The sequence below is a fragment of the Osmia lignaria genome, chromosome 3 (assembly GCF_051020975.1).
Source record: "Osmia lignaria lignaria isolate PbOS001 chromosome 3, iyOsmLign1, whole genome shotgun sequence".
NCBI lineage: Eukaryota > Metazoa > Arthropoda > Insecta > Hymenoptera > Megachilidae > Osmia > Osmia lignaria.
The window spans coordinates 11903023-11917308 of record NC_135034.1 but is presented as its reverse complement, the minus strand read 5'-3'; the positions used below and the strand labels follow the sequence as shown (position 1 = coordinate 11917308).

At 34.5% G+C, this 14286-nt stretch overlaps 2 protein-coding genes across 2 annotated transcripts; one reads left to right on the top strand and one right to left on the bottom strand.

The window, feature by feature from the left end:
* Positions 1-45: 45 nt before the first annotated feature.
* Positions 46-7332, bottom strand: lama (phospholipase B domain containing lamina ancestor). Its single transcript, XM_034332599.2, has 7 exons — positions 7143-7332; positions 3517-3782; positions 2886-3035; positions 2488-2734; positions 1390-1637; positions 934-1174; positions 46-849 (listed from the first exon to the last, which is right to left on the bottom strand). Exons 2-7 carry the CDS (start codon positions 3624-3626, stop codon positions 199-201), a joined length of 1647 nt encoding a protein of 548 aa, XP_034188490.2. The 5' UTR covers positions 3627-3782; positions 7143-7332; the 3' UTR covers positions 46-198.
* Positions 7333-11377: 4045 nt separating this feature from the next.
* Positions 11378-14226, top strand: Tbh (tyramine beta hydroxylase). Its single transcript, XM_034332586.2, has 10 exons — positions 11378-11701; positions 11778-11931; positions 11998-12144; positions 12214-12461; positions 12523-12676; positions 12737-13000; positions 13082-13312; positions 13377-13680; positions 13743-13899; positions 14057-14226. Exons 1-9 carry the CDS (start codon positions 11550-11552, stop codon positions 13883-13885), a joined length of 1797 nt encoding a protein of 598 aa, XP_034188477.2. The 5' UTR covers positions 11378-11549; the 3' UTR covers positions 13886-13899; positions 14057-14226.
* Positions 14227-14286: the final 60 nt, after the last annotated feature.

The window sequence follows — 14286 nt, the reverse complement described above, 5'->3', positions numbered from 1 at the left end:
TTTACTTTATTTTATAAAATCTTACCATAGGTGGCTAACATATGAGCCAGCTAATGAATAAAAGAAAAGAATTTAAATAACATTATTACAAATTTTCGTCTAAAAACAGTAAAATCCAGCTGCGAGGAATTGATTGAATGTTAAAATTTCTATCCCTTAAAAGCTCCTAAAAAATTTTAAATATACTAATAATATTAATTAAATCCAGATCCACCTAGGGATAGTACTTTCAAAATTGAAAGTATCTGGATGTCCTATATGCGATATGTTAGGAAAGCTTTTCGACCATTTAAAAGGTGTACGCGATTGTGATGTAGCTGGTCCCGAAATGGCTTCAAAATTTTCCAAGCCGTCCACATCGACGACCAAAATTTTGCTATCTATAACACCGTATGGTAAAGGGACGTCTTCTAAATCGCCGCGGTAAGTTAATTCCTGCAACGGATCTGTTTTCAAATGATTCTCCTTGACAGTGCAATCTTCTTGGCTGCACCCACGCATCAGGTTTTGAAATTGCTCTAACGTTGTTATATTTTCTTGTAAACGCGCTAAACGTGTCATCCAAGCGTTTAGATCCTTTTTGACAGGTCGTACGGTGTCGTTGATGCTTTGAAAATATGATACCCCACCACAGATTATGAAGCCTGTTTTCTTGAACTCTTCTGTGTAATTCATGGCTAGAGTCATCGTTGGTAATTGTTCTACTAATAATATTGTCGTTGAACGTGGCTCGAAAATGATCCATTGTAATGCAGAAGCACCCCCATTCTGATGAGACATACTGCTAAACCAAGATTGACTGCTCGTCGCTAATCTATTTGCCGTCATTAATTTCACAGTTAGCATTACCTGTAACGTTATCATTAATTATTTATTAAATTTTACACATTAATTATTAAGATAAGCGGATAACGATATAACTAATTATCATACATGATCTTTAGGGTGTAAGAAACTCCATTCACTCTGATTCGTTGCGATTAAAGATGTTCCAGTAACAATCAGTTCGCGATTTTCCCCCTGCATTAAATAAAATTCATCTTTAGATGATAATGCACCCGGATATGAAGACATTACTATTGACCGACTGGGAATTAGTGCAGAAGTTTTTGTCGCCGGTAGTACATGATAGCCAAACGTGTATCTTTTTAAAAGCCTCAACATTTCAGTGTACCTGTGAAATAAAAAGAAAATTTATTTTTATTATGTAAATTTACAGATCAACGCGGAGTTTATTTCATTCTGTATAATCAATGATTTATTAATGGGATAATTATACCCACACTTATTGCTTTCCTTGTAGCTTAAAAATGAAAGCTCATGTTAGTATGCATTCAATATTGTTAAATTAAATTATGGAATAGAAATAGTAAAGGAAGCATTACTTACGGTGCTGCAGTGTTGTGACCCACCGCAATCAAAGGTTCCGAATGTTCTTTTGGAAACGATTTAAAAAAAATTGTAGAACTCGTAGGTAGACTGGAAATATTAAACACTTGTTGGAAACTAGATAAATCGGAAGCTAAAGCGAGCCATAAGAAATCTTCTGATTCGAGCGACACCGACACACGGCTTCGACGGACAGCGAATTTCCAGCCTGCTTCCATGCCATCCAATTGAGTGTAAAATAATCGTACCTAAAACGACATTGATTTATTTTATCATTTTCATCATTTTTGGGGTTTTCCTAAGACCTAGGTTTCTTCCACCCTTATTGTTAGTCAAAGGATATACAGTAAAACCTCGATAAGTTGTCACTCAAGGGACCGAGAAATTTTGACGACTTAAACGGAGTAAAAACCATGTAAATTTTAAAATGACGAGGAAAGAAAAATGCCGACTTATAGAGGTTTTATTGTATTTGGATATAAGGGTCATTATAAGGGGAGAAACTCCTGCTACAGTAATTCCCCCGAGATTGCGACTGTGGTATCATTCCCTTATTGCGACTGCGTCTGGTCCCGCGTCCATGCATTCCTCACTGGAGCCGTAACGTGATGCCCGCCGCGGTTCTTTTGATGTGAGTTGGCACTTTAGTAATTCGTAATATTGCAATATAACTTTTTAATTTCAACGATCTTTTGTCTGAAACTTTTTTAACATACTTTTGAGACCAAACACGATATAATTTACATTATACTTATCCTACTTTCATTAAAAAACGGGATGTTATTTGAAATTACAAAATATACTAGACGAACGGACACTATGATTGATATTGTACATAATGCCTCTCATATTATCCTTCCCTTTTACAACCCTCTTTTACTACAAAGACGAGCCGCGGCAACAGCCTAGTCATCGAATTTCGAGTCCTCTACTGTGATTGCAACCATTTCGATTCCGACCACAGTCGCAAAATCGGAGGAATTTGTAAAGAAAATCTGAGAGAGAGATTTCTTTTATCTTCCCACATAAAGGACATGGACAAACAAGAGGGATGGCAGGGCACCCTTTCTTTTACCCTTCCTTCTAACTGTATCCTACCATATGCCAAAAAGGATCGGTAGATTCCATAAGTTCGGCGCGTTCACGGATTATGGCAGTATTATCCCGAAGATACCGTGTCAACTTTTCACACTCGACAGGTTTCTTCTCGCATGCTGGTCTTATAGTGTTGTACCAATGATGATGAATTAATTGCCAGGTCAGACTACCTTCTAAAAGTCCTGCAGCGTATGCTTGTACCGTGTCTGGGTACTTTGATGATGTTTCGATTTCAATATAAGACCACCTGGAACATTTGGTGGGTCATTAATCATAATAATTCATTTAATTTTCTACTTTATCAATAGCGTTTGGATGTAACTATTTCTATTAGGATGAACCGTTAATCTCATTACACGTTGCATTAATAGAAGCCGCAGGTGTAACAATTTTCTTACCCATGTTCGAAAATTCCGGTTTTATAATAGGCTCGAGCCGCGTGCAATGGAACGGCGGTTAAATCATTGCCTTGGCCCCAAAAGTCAATACGGTATCCTCCTTTGCGGTTCCATGTTACAGTTGCTGCATACGTTCCATCTTGTTCAACACTGTTAAAAAATGAAAATACAAAATTAGGAAAAAATTGTTCAGAATCACCCCAGCAACCGTCTGTTTCTAGCTGTTACTGGAGTTATGAAACACCCTGTATACATGATCCAATTTTTTGACCATCCTGTAAATACATATGCAGTTCGACTTAAGACAGTTGAGTCTGGAGCGCGAACTTGAGATGACAGAAGTCGTGTAACACAATCCTTGCTCGCGACCAGTCTCATCAGGCTTGTTACAGCTAAACTGCTGATATTTCCGATCTTTCCAACTTGCAGCACGTGTTGCACACGCGAATGTATCAATCCCAGCAGGAAGAAGATTCCGAATGATTTACAATTTATATTTTGTTATAATAAAATTCCTGACATTTTGATGACTGATGCTCCTAATAATTATAGGAGATTCTCAAATGTAATTACAGGGAGGTATATCCTTGTAATTATTATTTTTATAGATACAATAAATTAATCAGCTTACTGTCCAAATTCGCCGAGGATTATCGCTCCAATTCCTAGCAAAGCTACGGCGAGTAGTATGTAAGTCGAAATGCGTGTTTGCAGCCAAGAGGCTCCTACTACCTTCAGCATGGCTCATCGGTAAGCAATACACCTTGGTTAAGAGAAAAGAAGAAAGCTGAAAAGCACGAATTTCGCGTTCTCAACCCATCGATTACAGAAGCCTGCTCTTCGGCCTCCTCAGATGTTTTTCAACAGCTGCCGATACGCGCTCGGTCCCGTGGGTCACTGAAAAAATTAAACAAATCATTAATATCTAATTTTGAATTTAAATCACATGCAGTTCAATAATTGAGAGAAAACGATAGAAAAATATTACTTTCAACAGTATTATTATTATACTAATAATGAAAGGTACCAAATTAAAAGTTTGACATTTGAAATTTGAACATTAATTATTCCTATTCTTAATAATTAGAGCTTTAATGCTCTAATCATCGGTAGTTAATTACCTACTCTTTTTCTTAAATTCAATAAATTTTGTTAAATATTCATCAGAAAAAAAAAAAAAATGTTATGTTATTTCAATTTGCATAAAGCCTTCTATGTTCTACTTTGATTATAGCAAGATCATCGATATCGAAGGCGTAGTAAATAATGAAAGAAATCAAGGACAGAATCAATTGTGGCTGCATCGATGGAAAATCAAGTTCGATCGCGTATCAACTGGATAACACTTGTCCCTATGAAACGTTTCTTATGTTTCTCCATTAACTCGCCGCGCTATTTTCGTTTTTTTAATCGCTGCCTTTTTACAAACATCCTTCTCTATTGTCTACTGGCATAAAACAAGAGCCGAGGCGAAGGTTAAGGTCGAATCCCCGTGTTCGGTATTTGGCACTAGCGATTACAAGCGCGAGCGAATCGGTAAACTTATAAAACTACATAGCGCTACTATTAATATCGAATGTTACTTATGGACCTATGTATTCTTTCACGAACTTCAAACTATGAATACCAAAGATATTTTTAACACCCTAATTGCTATGGGGATCGTCGGCGTTACAAATTTAATCTTCAGTTAATTAATTCAGAAATGAAGAAAGCAAGAAAGAAAGTTTTGCAGATTTAGCAAATTAAAGGATTACATATTTTTATCAAAATTTCATATCTAAATAATGAAAAAATTTGTCCTTTAATTTGCTACCTTACATTATTGGTATAATATTCAAAATCTTCTTCCTTTTTCTATTACTGTACATGTCTGCTTCTACTGAGAAAATCAACACAGCTCGTTCTAAATGAAAAGAGATCACGATGATGTTATTAGAAACATGTGAATCGTAGGAGAAGGTTAAGGTCAGCATGATTGCGGTTTCTACAGTTGATATTTGCAATTAGATACGCTTAGTCCCTTCAGTTATCACCCGCCTGATGAGTTTCGTTTGTCGATGCAGTGTAACTCAACACTTGTTAAACACTCACCTACAAGTATTTAAAAAAAGATTGTTAACTGTGGTATTTAAATATTAGAAAACTACTTATATAATCCACTCATAAAACAATAGCTTCGTGATTACTATAAATGATTCTACAATTATTCTTATGATAGATAAAAAATAATTACACCTATTTTAGTATTACCTAACAAATATTCTCCTAATCTTCCTTTTTAGACAATTTTTTATAAGGATTGGCATATTGTACCAGTTCATAGCGTTTTAACAATGTCACAACTTCTTTATCTTCACTGTATTATTTCTGTATATTTATACTACTGAATCGAATAACAGAAACACGATAAATTTCACTGATCGGTGATGATGTTTCTTCGATAAAGATTCACGGGAAGCAAGCCAAATCAAGCTTTTCAATTGCCACCAGAGTTTACGTTTAAAAGCTTCAGTGAAGCTATTCGCAGTATACTTAAAAATTATATGAATAACGTCTATTACTAAAACATGATTACGTAAACTCTCGTATCAGCGACACGTGGGATACTTTAGCAGTAAGTAAATTGATTTATCGCATTTCCACCTTGAACATTTTACTTGGAATTCATAAAGTAAAATTCCCTTTTTAAATGAAATTTTAAAAAGACAACAGAGAAATTAGAACAGGCGAAATATAGTCTGGCAATGATCCAAAAATAATTCACCCACACGTGGGATCACAGTATCTTTAATGATACTTAATAAAATTATTCTTGCCATAACATCCAATTTACCATATCGATGACTGACGAAGGCTTAAGATAAATAAGAGAAATACTTAAGCCTACGCGAAATGCGAAATCAATTCTCAAAACTTGTTCCCGGAATCTCAAAAGTATTTTTCATATAACCGGAAACAGTTTTCCTGAGAATGAGTAATCAAGGTGTGTCGCGGAAAGAAAAAATTTATACTACTCTAAATACATACTGTATCGTAAACTACAGAAAATTCTTTTCATTTATCTCTCACGCAAGAAAATTAATTTTTCTTTATATCGTATGATGAATAATTACAAACGATTAGTTATACATTCAAATGAAAATTAATCCTGCTACTTGCGCGCTTTCATTTCGTATCATTATAATTGTTTTTAATTACCATAATATTTTTCTCGTATCATAACTCGTGTTCGTTTAGAGATAGAAAAATTGACGTTGAAAGAAAAAAGAATTTCTTGATAAAAGAAAAATCACACTGTTTAGTGTTTATCTTTACGCTGGAATATTTCTTACAAACTCAGGAAATTGCACCTGTTACGTCTTTTACATTCTTTCTTTTTCGATAAATTTAGTACCATGTATAAAATTACAGTAATCTCATAATGGTTATCGTTAAGATAGAATTTCTTGTGGTAATTAAAAAACTGCATAGTCTTGCTTCCTGATAAACTCGTTTCTTGTATAAAACTTCAATGCTACTCTTTATTACAGTAATTTTATATATCGTTGCATCAAAGCTAGGAAGCTTATTTTTAATAAATCGATATGAAATTGTTTAATTGCTATGAATCAGTATTCCAAGAAAAGGTATCTCGTACTATTCCCTCTAACTTTATCATATCACGCTCCAATAACACTTGTATGCAACTATTTAATATTAATCAAAGTGATGCAAATCCTACATATCGTGACATGTTAATCCTTTCGAATCTAATTACTCCTTCACCTGCATATTTCTCATTTTCAAAAGAACCGCTAGAAACTCGCGACTGCATTGAAAAACGCATCGATGACGAAAATTCAACGTATGCAGAAATAATGCGAATGCGAACACGTGTTTCGACAGCGAAGAGGAAAGTTTATACAAAACTCTGACGAATTAATTCGCACTCGGAAGAGTTGGCGAAGCGCGAAACCGATAACAGCAGAGAAACTTCAACCACGAGGAGGAAAAAATAACATTGCTCGTGGTATTGTGAAATATGTTTTAAAAAGAATAACCAGTGGAACGATTAAGAGAACCACGTGTTCAGATCCGCTCTGCATATTATATATATAAATTTGAAGAAAGAAAGCAAAGGGATTTTACAAAGGCGGTTCATGAATCGTCGATCGTGTTCGTTTCGCGGAATACTTTAACGGGGCGTGCGCGCGCTCCTAGCGCGTGTTTCTATGAAAACGTACCACGTTTTCCTCGCTCCTACGCGTTACTCACCGTGGACAATAAAGTGTCTGAATTGAAGCGCGTCGTAGACGGGTAGAAGATCGGTCATTCGTACGGAGATTACATTCCTTTGATATACTTTTTTGTCGCAACTTTACGACGTGGACCAGTTGCTCCGACACTGAAGTCCAAGCGCGATCACTCGCTGATTCTCGACTGCCGCTCGAAGCGGAGCCGCAGCCCGTCCTCAGAATTTCGAGTAGTTGCACTTCCCTTACCACCTTGCTTCGCGCCAACCGGAGTCGACGTCCTTTATTGTGTCGTCAGCACTGCTGGGTCATGTCGCGGTGGCGCCCTGCACAATACACGCTTGATACATTCTCTTATCAAGTGGCTCGAGCTTCCTAGCCGGCAGCCCGTTTGAACTTCTTGCAGCTGTTGAACCGCGATGACGTTTCTGAATAAAACAGAGTATTGTTAGATGAATGGAAAAGAATTTTTCTGTTTTTCTAGCCTGAGAGATACAAAGTTACCATTATGAGTTGAATTGGTATCTGTTGACCAAGAGTGATTTAAAAATAATTTACAGCTATTTTTGCAATTTCCACTTTTCCAAGTTCTTTCAATCTTGTTGGAGGCTGTTACCAGACTGGACTTCTTTTAATTTGTTTTATCGATGAAGTTATAGAAGCGCACGGATTACCTGTAAATCAAACATGCAATCAGATATTCTGTATTTGCTTAAATAATTTTGGAGGATGGAAACTATACACTGATAACATTATCAAAATTTTAAATAGATAATCTTCTAATTGTTTTGAGTAAACACTGATTTCAACTCATTAAGACTTTTATAATTGAACAAATAAAGATATAGCAGTTACTGAAATGATATTAAAATGATGTTTAAAATTGGATTATATCATGAATGATAAAAGAACCTGTAGAATTTTTACACGGAATGAGAAACTTTGTATTCTTCTAGTAAGTGTTTTAAGTAAATTTTCATTCCTAACACGAACTTCAATCACCTGTAGAATAAAATTAGTCTTCATTTCAATGTACTCTACGCCTCGAATATTTAAAATACAGTATTATGAATGCACGAAGTTGATGAGCCCTAATTGAAGCTAATCAAAAATTTTAATAGAATTATACCAACCAAATAATTAGCAATCGTCTTTTGAAACTATCATAAACGTACTACATTCGTATAATGAATTTTACATTTCCACATCAAGATATATAGACACCTTCCGGTGATGTAAGAATCCTGTATCATATTATGCATTAAGTTACCTCAGATCCATATTTTTGCATTTTCTTAAGACATTCCTAGATAATTTCAATGAGACAGATTATTGATTGATTGATATCCTTGCAAAATAATTCGTGTATCATACAGACATTCAAGAATGCTTTAGAGGCATGTATTTAAAAATATTTAACACATTAAACCCGTCCACAGCTATACGGAGAAGTCATCAACCTTTCATCATTCAAAAGCCATATTCGACCTTCGCCTCAAGGGACTCGATCTTCCGACATTCGCGTTTTTTATTCGCGTTTTTGATATCCAAGAAATATATGACGTTCTGTGAAATATGATAACAAGATAAGACGTATAGGGATACTCAATAAAACGCAGACTGCGTACAAATTTGTGGGATAACGCTTGTCGAAACAATTTAACGAGTAGATTACGCAATACGAGAAGCTAGACGCCTCTAGTTTATCGAGCGATTAAAATTTTCAATTAAGTTCAATCCCGTCTCGTCAGCATCCAGAAGTAACTGGCGCCTTTTCCATCATTCGAACGATATCTTCCATGGAAAATCTGAAAATAAATTTTCTTGTATTATTGCCTTCAATAGAACGTCGTGGAAAAACTTGCAGATAACTTGGCAATATTTCGCAATGACTCCCCACATTCGCAACGTTGCACAACTCGTCTGTCGCTAACTAAAATAATTAATAAGTATATGTAACATTTCTAAAACGAGAAGATGACTTCTTCAAATACCTTCATTTTTCATTTGTCAGCGAAGTCACCTAATACTACATAAGATTCAGTGAAATATTCTTCTTTTAATATCGAAATCTTTGGTATGCTTTTTGCAATAATTCTTCACTACTCTTTCAATACAATAAATATGTCATTCTTTTATCTTGCGGGGTTCATACATTGTCTAAGATAATTAGAGGACTAACACGTGTTTAATATTCACATTTATCATCCTGTTTAGACGTACGATAACGTTAATTAATTATCTTAACGTTATATACAGTGAGAGACAAAAGTGAGTAGACACTGTTCAAAATAGAATACCTCGGTTAAAACTGGACTAAATAACTTGAGGTTTATTGAGAAGCTATAAAAATTAATTCACTAAAATATGTATTTTCATCGTTTTAAAAAATTACAATTTCTTGAAATCGTGAAAGAAAATAGTGAATGGTAATTTTTCTACTTTTTTATGTGAGTCTATAATAAAAATTTAAAATATGTCCTTTGTAGATTCAGATAAGTGATGTGTATGCTGAAAATTTCATCGAGATCGGTCAACGCATTTAAAAGTTATATAAGTAATTAAAATTAAATATGAAATGAAATAAATAAATAAATAAAATTTCCGAAAATCGCGACTTTTCATCTAAGAACGTGGCTAGTTCCGTTCTTGTCTCTCACTGTATTCTAAATTTCTTAAATGATCAAAAATTTTTCTCGATATGGTTTGTAATAAATGGTCTCTACATAACGTTGCTGTGAGAATTATCCCAAAGTCAAGGTCTTTTGAACAAAGTTGTCTACCAGAATCTACCTGATTGTCGGTATGCGTTTGTGAATTCGTGAGAGCAGTCTGACCATAGGGTTTCACACGATCGACCGCTGGCCATAAAAGGGACTGATGCATTCATTGATCCTAAGGGACGAAGGTTACTCAACTCTTCCCTTTATTCAAAAAGGACTAACCATAAGCCGCCGTCTATTACAGGTCCGTCTATACAAATCCTTCGTTCTAAGAAGAAGAATAAAAAAAAACAAGATTATATAGTACCCGCTAGGAATTCAAACTAGGAACTAATTATTATATTTTTAATTTCATTCTATAATCAATGAATTACCATATTTTTTCAATACCAGCCATTTTATTCGATGTGATGTAAAATTAATAGCATCAACAATGTTTTATTCCGATAAAAATCTTTCATCAGCAAGATTCATAAAGCCTATGGAAATAGGAAAATTACACAGTGGAGCAGTGAAACTATACAATAATGTTATTATAAGAACAGAATTATGTCAATAATTGCTTTTAACATTGGAGTCACGTGAATTGCATTATTCATCCACGTTAAATAAAGCATTTGGCGAGAATTATTCTCGCAATAAGAGCTATGGAATTTCTTGATTACGACCGGGACAAGAAGCACGCGCCCCGTCTGGAATGCAATATGTGCCCTCTGGTATTCAATCATCAAGATATTTTCTCGAGGCTTCGGAATTTTTTTACCTACAGAGAAAATCTGTATGACGATGAATTTATATCATGACATTAAAGAAATGCATATAAAGAATCCTATAAAAATTAAAAGAAAAGACTGTAGCTAATTAATCATAAGTACATTGCTGCTGCAATTAAATTTTTAAGATACTGCATTCATTTTCTATACAACTACATATTGATGTCAAGTGATTCTGTTAATAAATGACCTTACCTACTTACTTGAGTTTTTAAATAATTTCATAACTCCCTTTAACATGATTTCCCGCTTATTGGGAATTGATGACTTCGGTAATCTAGTCTTGAGTAAACGAGGATAATACAATTCTGGGAAGATGGATTTTACGGTAAAGATTAGGCTAGAAACATTAACACCCGTATTATATACTTTAATTACATACTAATTATTGAATTAAACATGATAAATAGTTCTATATGTGAAATGTAATACCTTTTTGATTGAAATAATGCTGTCTTTATCTGCTGAAAGTTTCTGGATGAACCCCATTTTGAAGGAAGACTTATGTCTGCGCATGCGCCGGCAATGCAAACCTTAAATGTTAAAATTCTACAAAATGAAGATGAATTTATGACTTCTACATATATTTTTCAATTTTTCAAAATATCTTACGAATTATAAAATACCTTCAAACCCCATTCAACACCTTTTTTTAAATGAAAAATAGAATTTGCGAGGGTGGCACTGCTTCGCATGCGCGCCGCATTGATTCGGCGGCAAAACTCCCTCGTACAAAGTCTTCGTCCTTTCGGATCACTGAGATCCGTTTAGTTGAAATTAAAAGGTTGACAGTGGAGCATCAATAAAAATGTTTGCAAAACTACAATTATATTAACCCAGAAACTATACTAAATCATATTATCTTATAAAAGAATACGAAACAAGAAATAAACAATTTTTAAGCTAGGTGTATCGTTACGCGCGAATTTTAAAATGCTTTTTAGAATATACTTACTAATTTTACTTGAACTCTTAAGAAATGGATTCTGTGTATCTTGGCACAATCACCAAAGCAAAGAAGAGACAACAGAAGAAAGTAATGTTCATACTGTTCCCCTTGGTTCAGGAGCCACTTTTCATTGGAGGTATTTAAAAGTAAAATTTGAATTTTTATTGCTGCTCCTTTTTATATTAGACTGTAATTAAATGGGCAATATTTAGGGTTGATTTTATGAGCGAAATGGTAATCGCTGAAGTCCATTACAAAGGCTCTGACAATACCTGGTTTGCCATTGGTTTCTCAAGTTATGGAGAATTAAAACCGGCTGATTATTGTGTCCTGTGGGTCGATTGGCATCGTCAAATTCAGTTACAGGTATTTACAATATTAATTTCTTCTTTACACATTTTTTACTCCACATTTTATGTTTTGTAACTTCAGGATGCGTGGGCAGATGAAGAAGGAAAATTGTACTTAGACTCACAACAGGATTGCGAGAACTTTGCATGGAGAAGAAGAGGAAATATAACAAAGTTCACCTTTTCTAGAAAATTTGATACTTGTGATGAAAATGACTACATCATGGAGGTACATCAAATTAGCAGATTATTTAATCATTGTTTAGTTAAGTAGTTAAGAATCCTTGATTACTTTTAGAGAGGTACCACACATTTGGTATGGCTGAAAGGTATGGGGCCATTATCTTCTTTAGCTGGATTGCAAGTATCAGATGCAAAAGCTTCTGGTATGTCCAGAACCGAATTGATCCGAGTACACAATAAGAAGCCAACATTTCCATCAAATGCATGGCATTTTGAAATACTAGCTGATCATGTAAAAGTACCAAATAAAGAGACAACTTATTGGTGCCGTGTTCAGAAATTGCCAGCTGTTTTGGCTCAAAAGTAAGTCATTTCATTAAACCATATTTGTTATAGTTAAGAAATTTGAATTGTTTGTTCATAGGCATCATATTCTTCAGTTTGGACCAGTTATTCAATCAGGCAATGAACATCTAGTTCATCATATGGAAGTGTTCCACTGTGCTGGACCTGTAAATCTTGAAATCCCTTTGTATAATGGTCCCTGTGATGGCAGTGACAGACCAGAGAAAACTCAAGTGCGTTATCCTGAATGTAATAATACTCTTACTTGAATCATAATTAAAATTTCCTTTTAGATATGTAAGAAAGTTCTAGCAGCATGGGCAATGGGAGCAGACGCTTTCGTTTATCCAGAGGAAGCTGGTCTCTCAATTGGTGGTCATGATTTTAATTTCTACGTTATGCTGGAGGTCCATTACAACAATCCGGAGCTTCAGGATGGGCATACAGATTCCTCAGGGATCCGTTTTATCCTTACAAACAGTCTAAGAAAATACGACGCTGGTGTGATTGAACTGGGATTAGAGTATACAGATAAAATGGCAATACCACCGCAACAAGTACTAAATCATTGCGAAATAAAAATACAAAGAATAGAAGAATTATGATGAAACTTCAATTTAAAATTATTACTCTTGTAGGAAGCTTTTACTTTATCAGGGCATTGTATACAGGAGTGTACAGGTGTTGGTCTTCCTCAACAGGGTATCCATATCTTTGGTTCTCAGCTCCACACACATTTAACAGGAGTAAAAGTTATAACTCGTCACATCAGGGATGGAGAAGAGTTGCCTCCTTTGAATTACGATAATCATTATTCCACACATTTTCAGGAAATTCGACTATTACCTAAACCTGTCACTATCCTTCCTGTAAGAATCTAATATTTCATTTATCTTATTTATGATTCATCATGAATTTTCTTATAAATTATAGGGTGATTCGTTGATAACAACTTGTACATACAATACAATGGATAGAAAGAATATTACCCTTGGTGGATTTGCCATATCTGATGAAATGTGTGTAAATTATATACATTACTATCCGAATGCCCGGTTGGAGGTTTGCAAAAGTGCAATAAGCGATGATGCTTTGAGAACGTATTTCCGGTACATGAAGGAGTGGGAAAGTCAGCCGACCAGTGTTGATGAAGGAATTTCCTCAAATTATAAAAGCATCGAGTGGACCAAAGTTCGTGTCCAAGCACTTCATGATCTCTATGAGGCTGCTCCATTAGGTTTGTAATATTTTAATCTATTATTGTCCTAACACTTTGCTAATTAAATTGTAATTAATTAGGAATGCAATGCAATGGCTCGGATGGATCACGACTTCCTGGACTATGGGACAACATAGCAGCAACACCCATTAAACTACCTATGGCTCCACCAGCTCGAAATTGTCCAAATTCTTTCTCGAAGCAAGAAATAAATTCCATGTGAATTCTTAAGCCAAGGTATAAATCTTCAGCATTATATTTAATATCTGAAAATTAAAGAATGATAAAACAAAAATTATGAAAATGTAATATACTAGATTACCATTAGTTTCCATTAAATTTAACAAATATTGTTAGCAAACACCTTTATAATTTATCTGTTCTTTATTTCCAGTATATTCTTTCAAGATTGTACCATTTATATTTTCATCATGCTTAAAAGAATATAGTTCTGTAAAATAAAACAACAATTCTAATTACAATACAATGTGCTTGAAGGTAAAATACTTTGCATTAAAGTAGAAGAAAAAGAGAAAAAAAAAAAGAAAACTGAAAGACTTAAAATATACCTCGGGACGACGATAAATACTTTCGATGTAAAAGTTTATAAACCTCCAGTATATT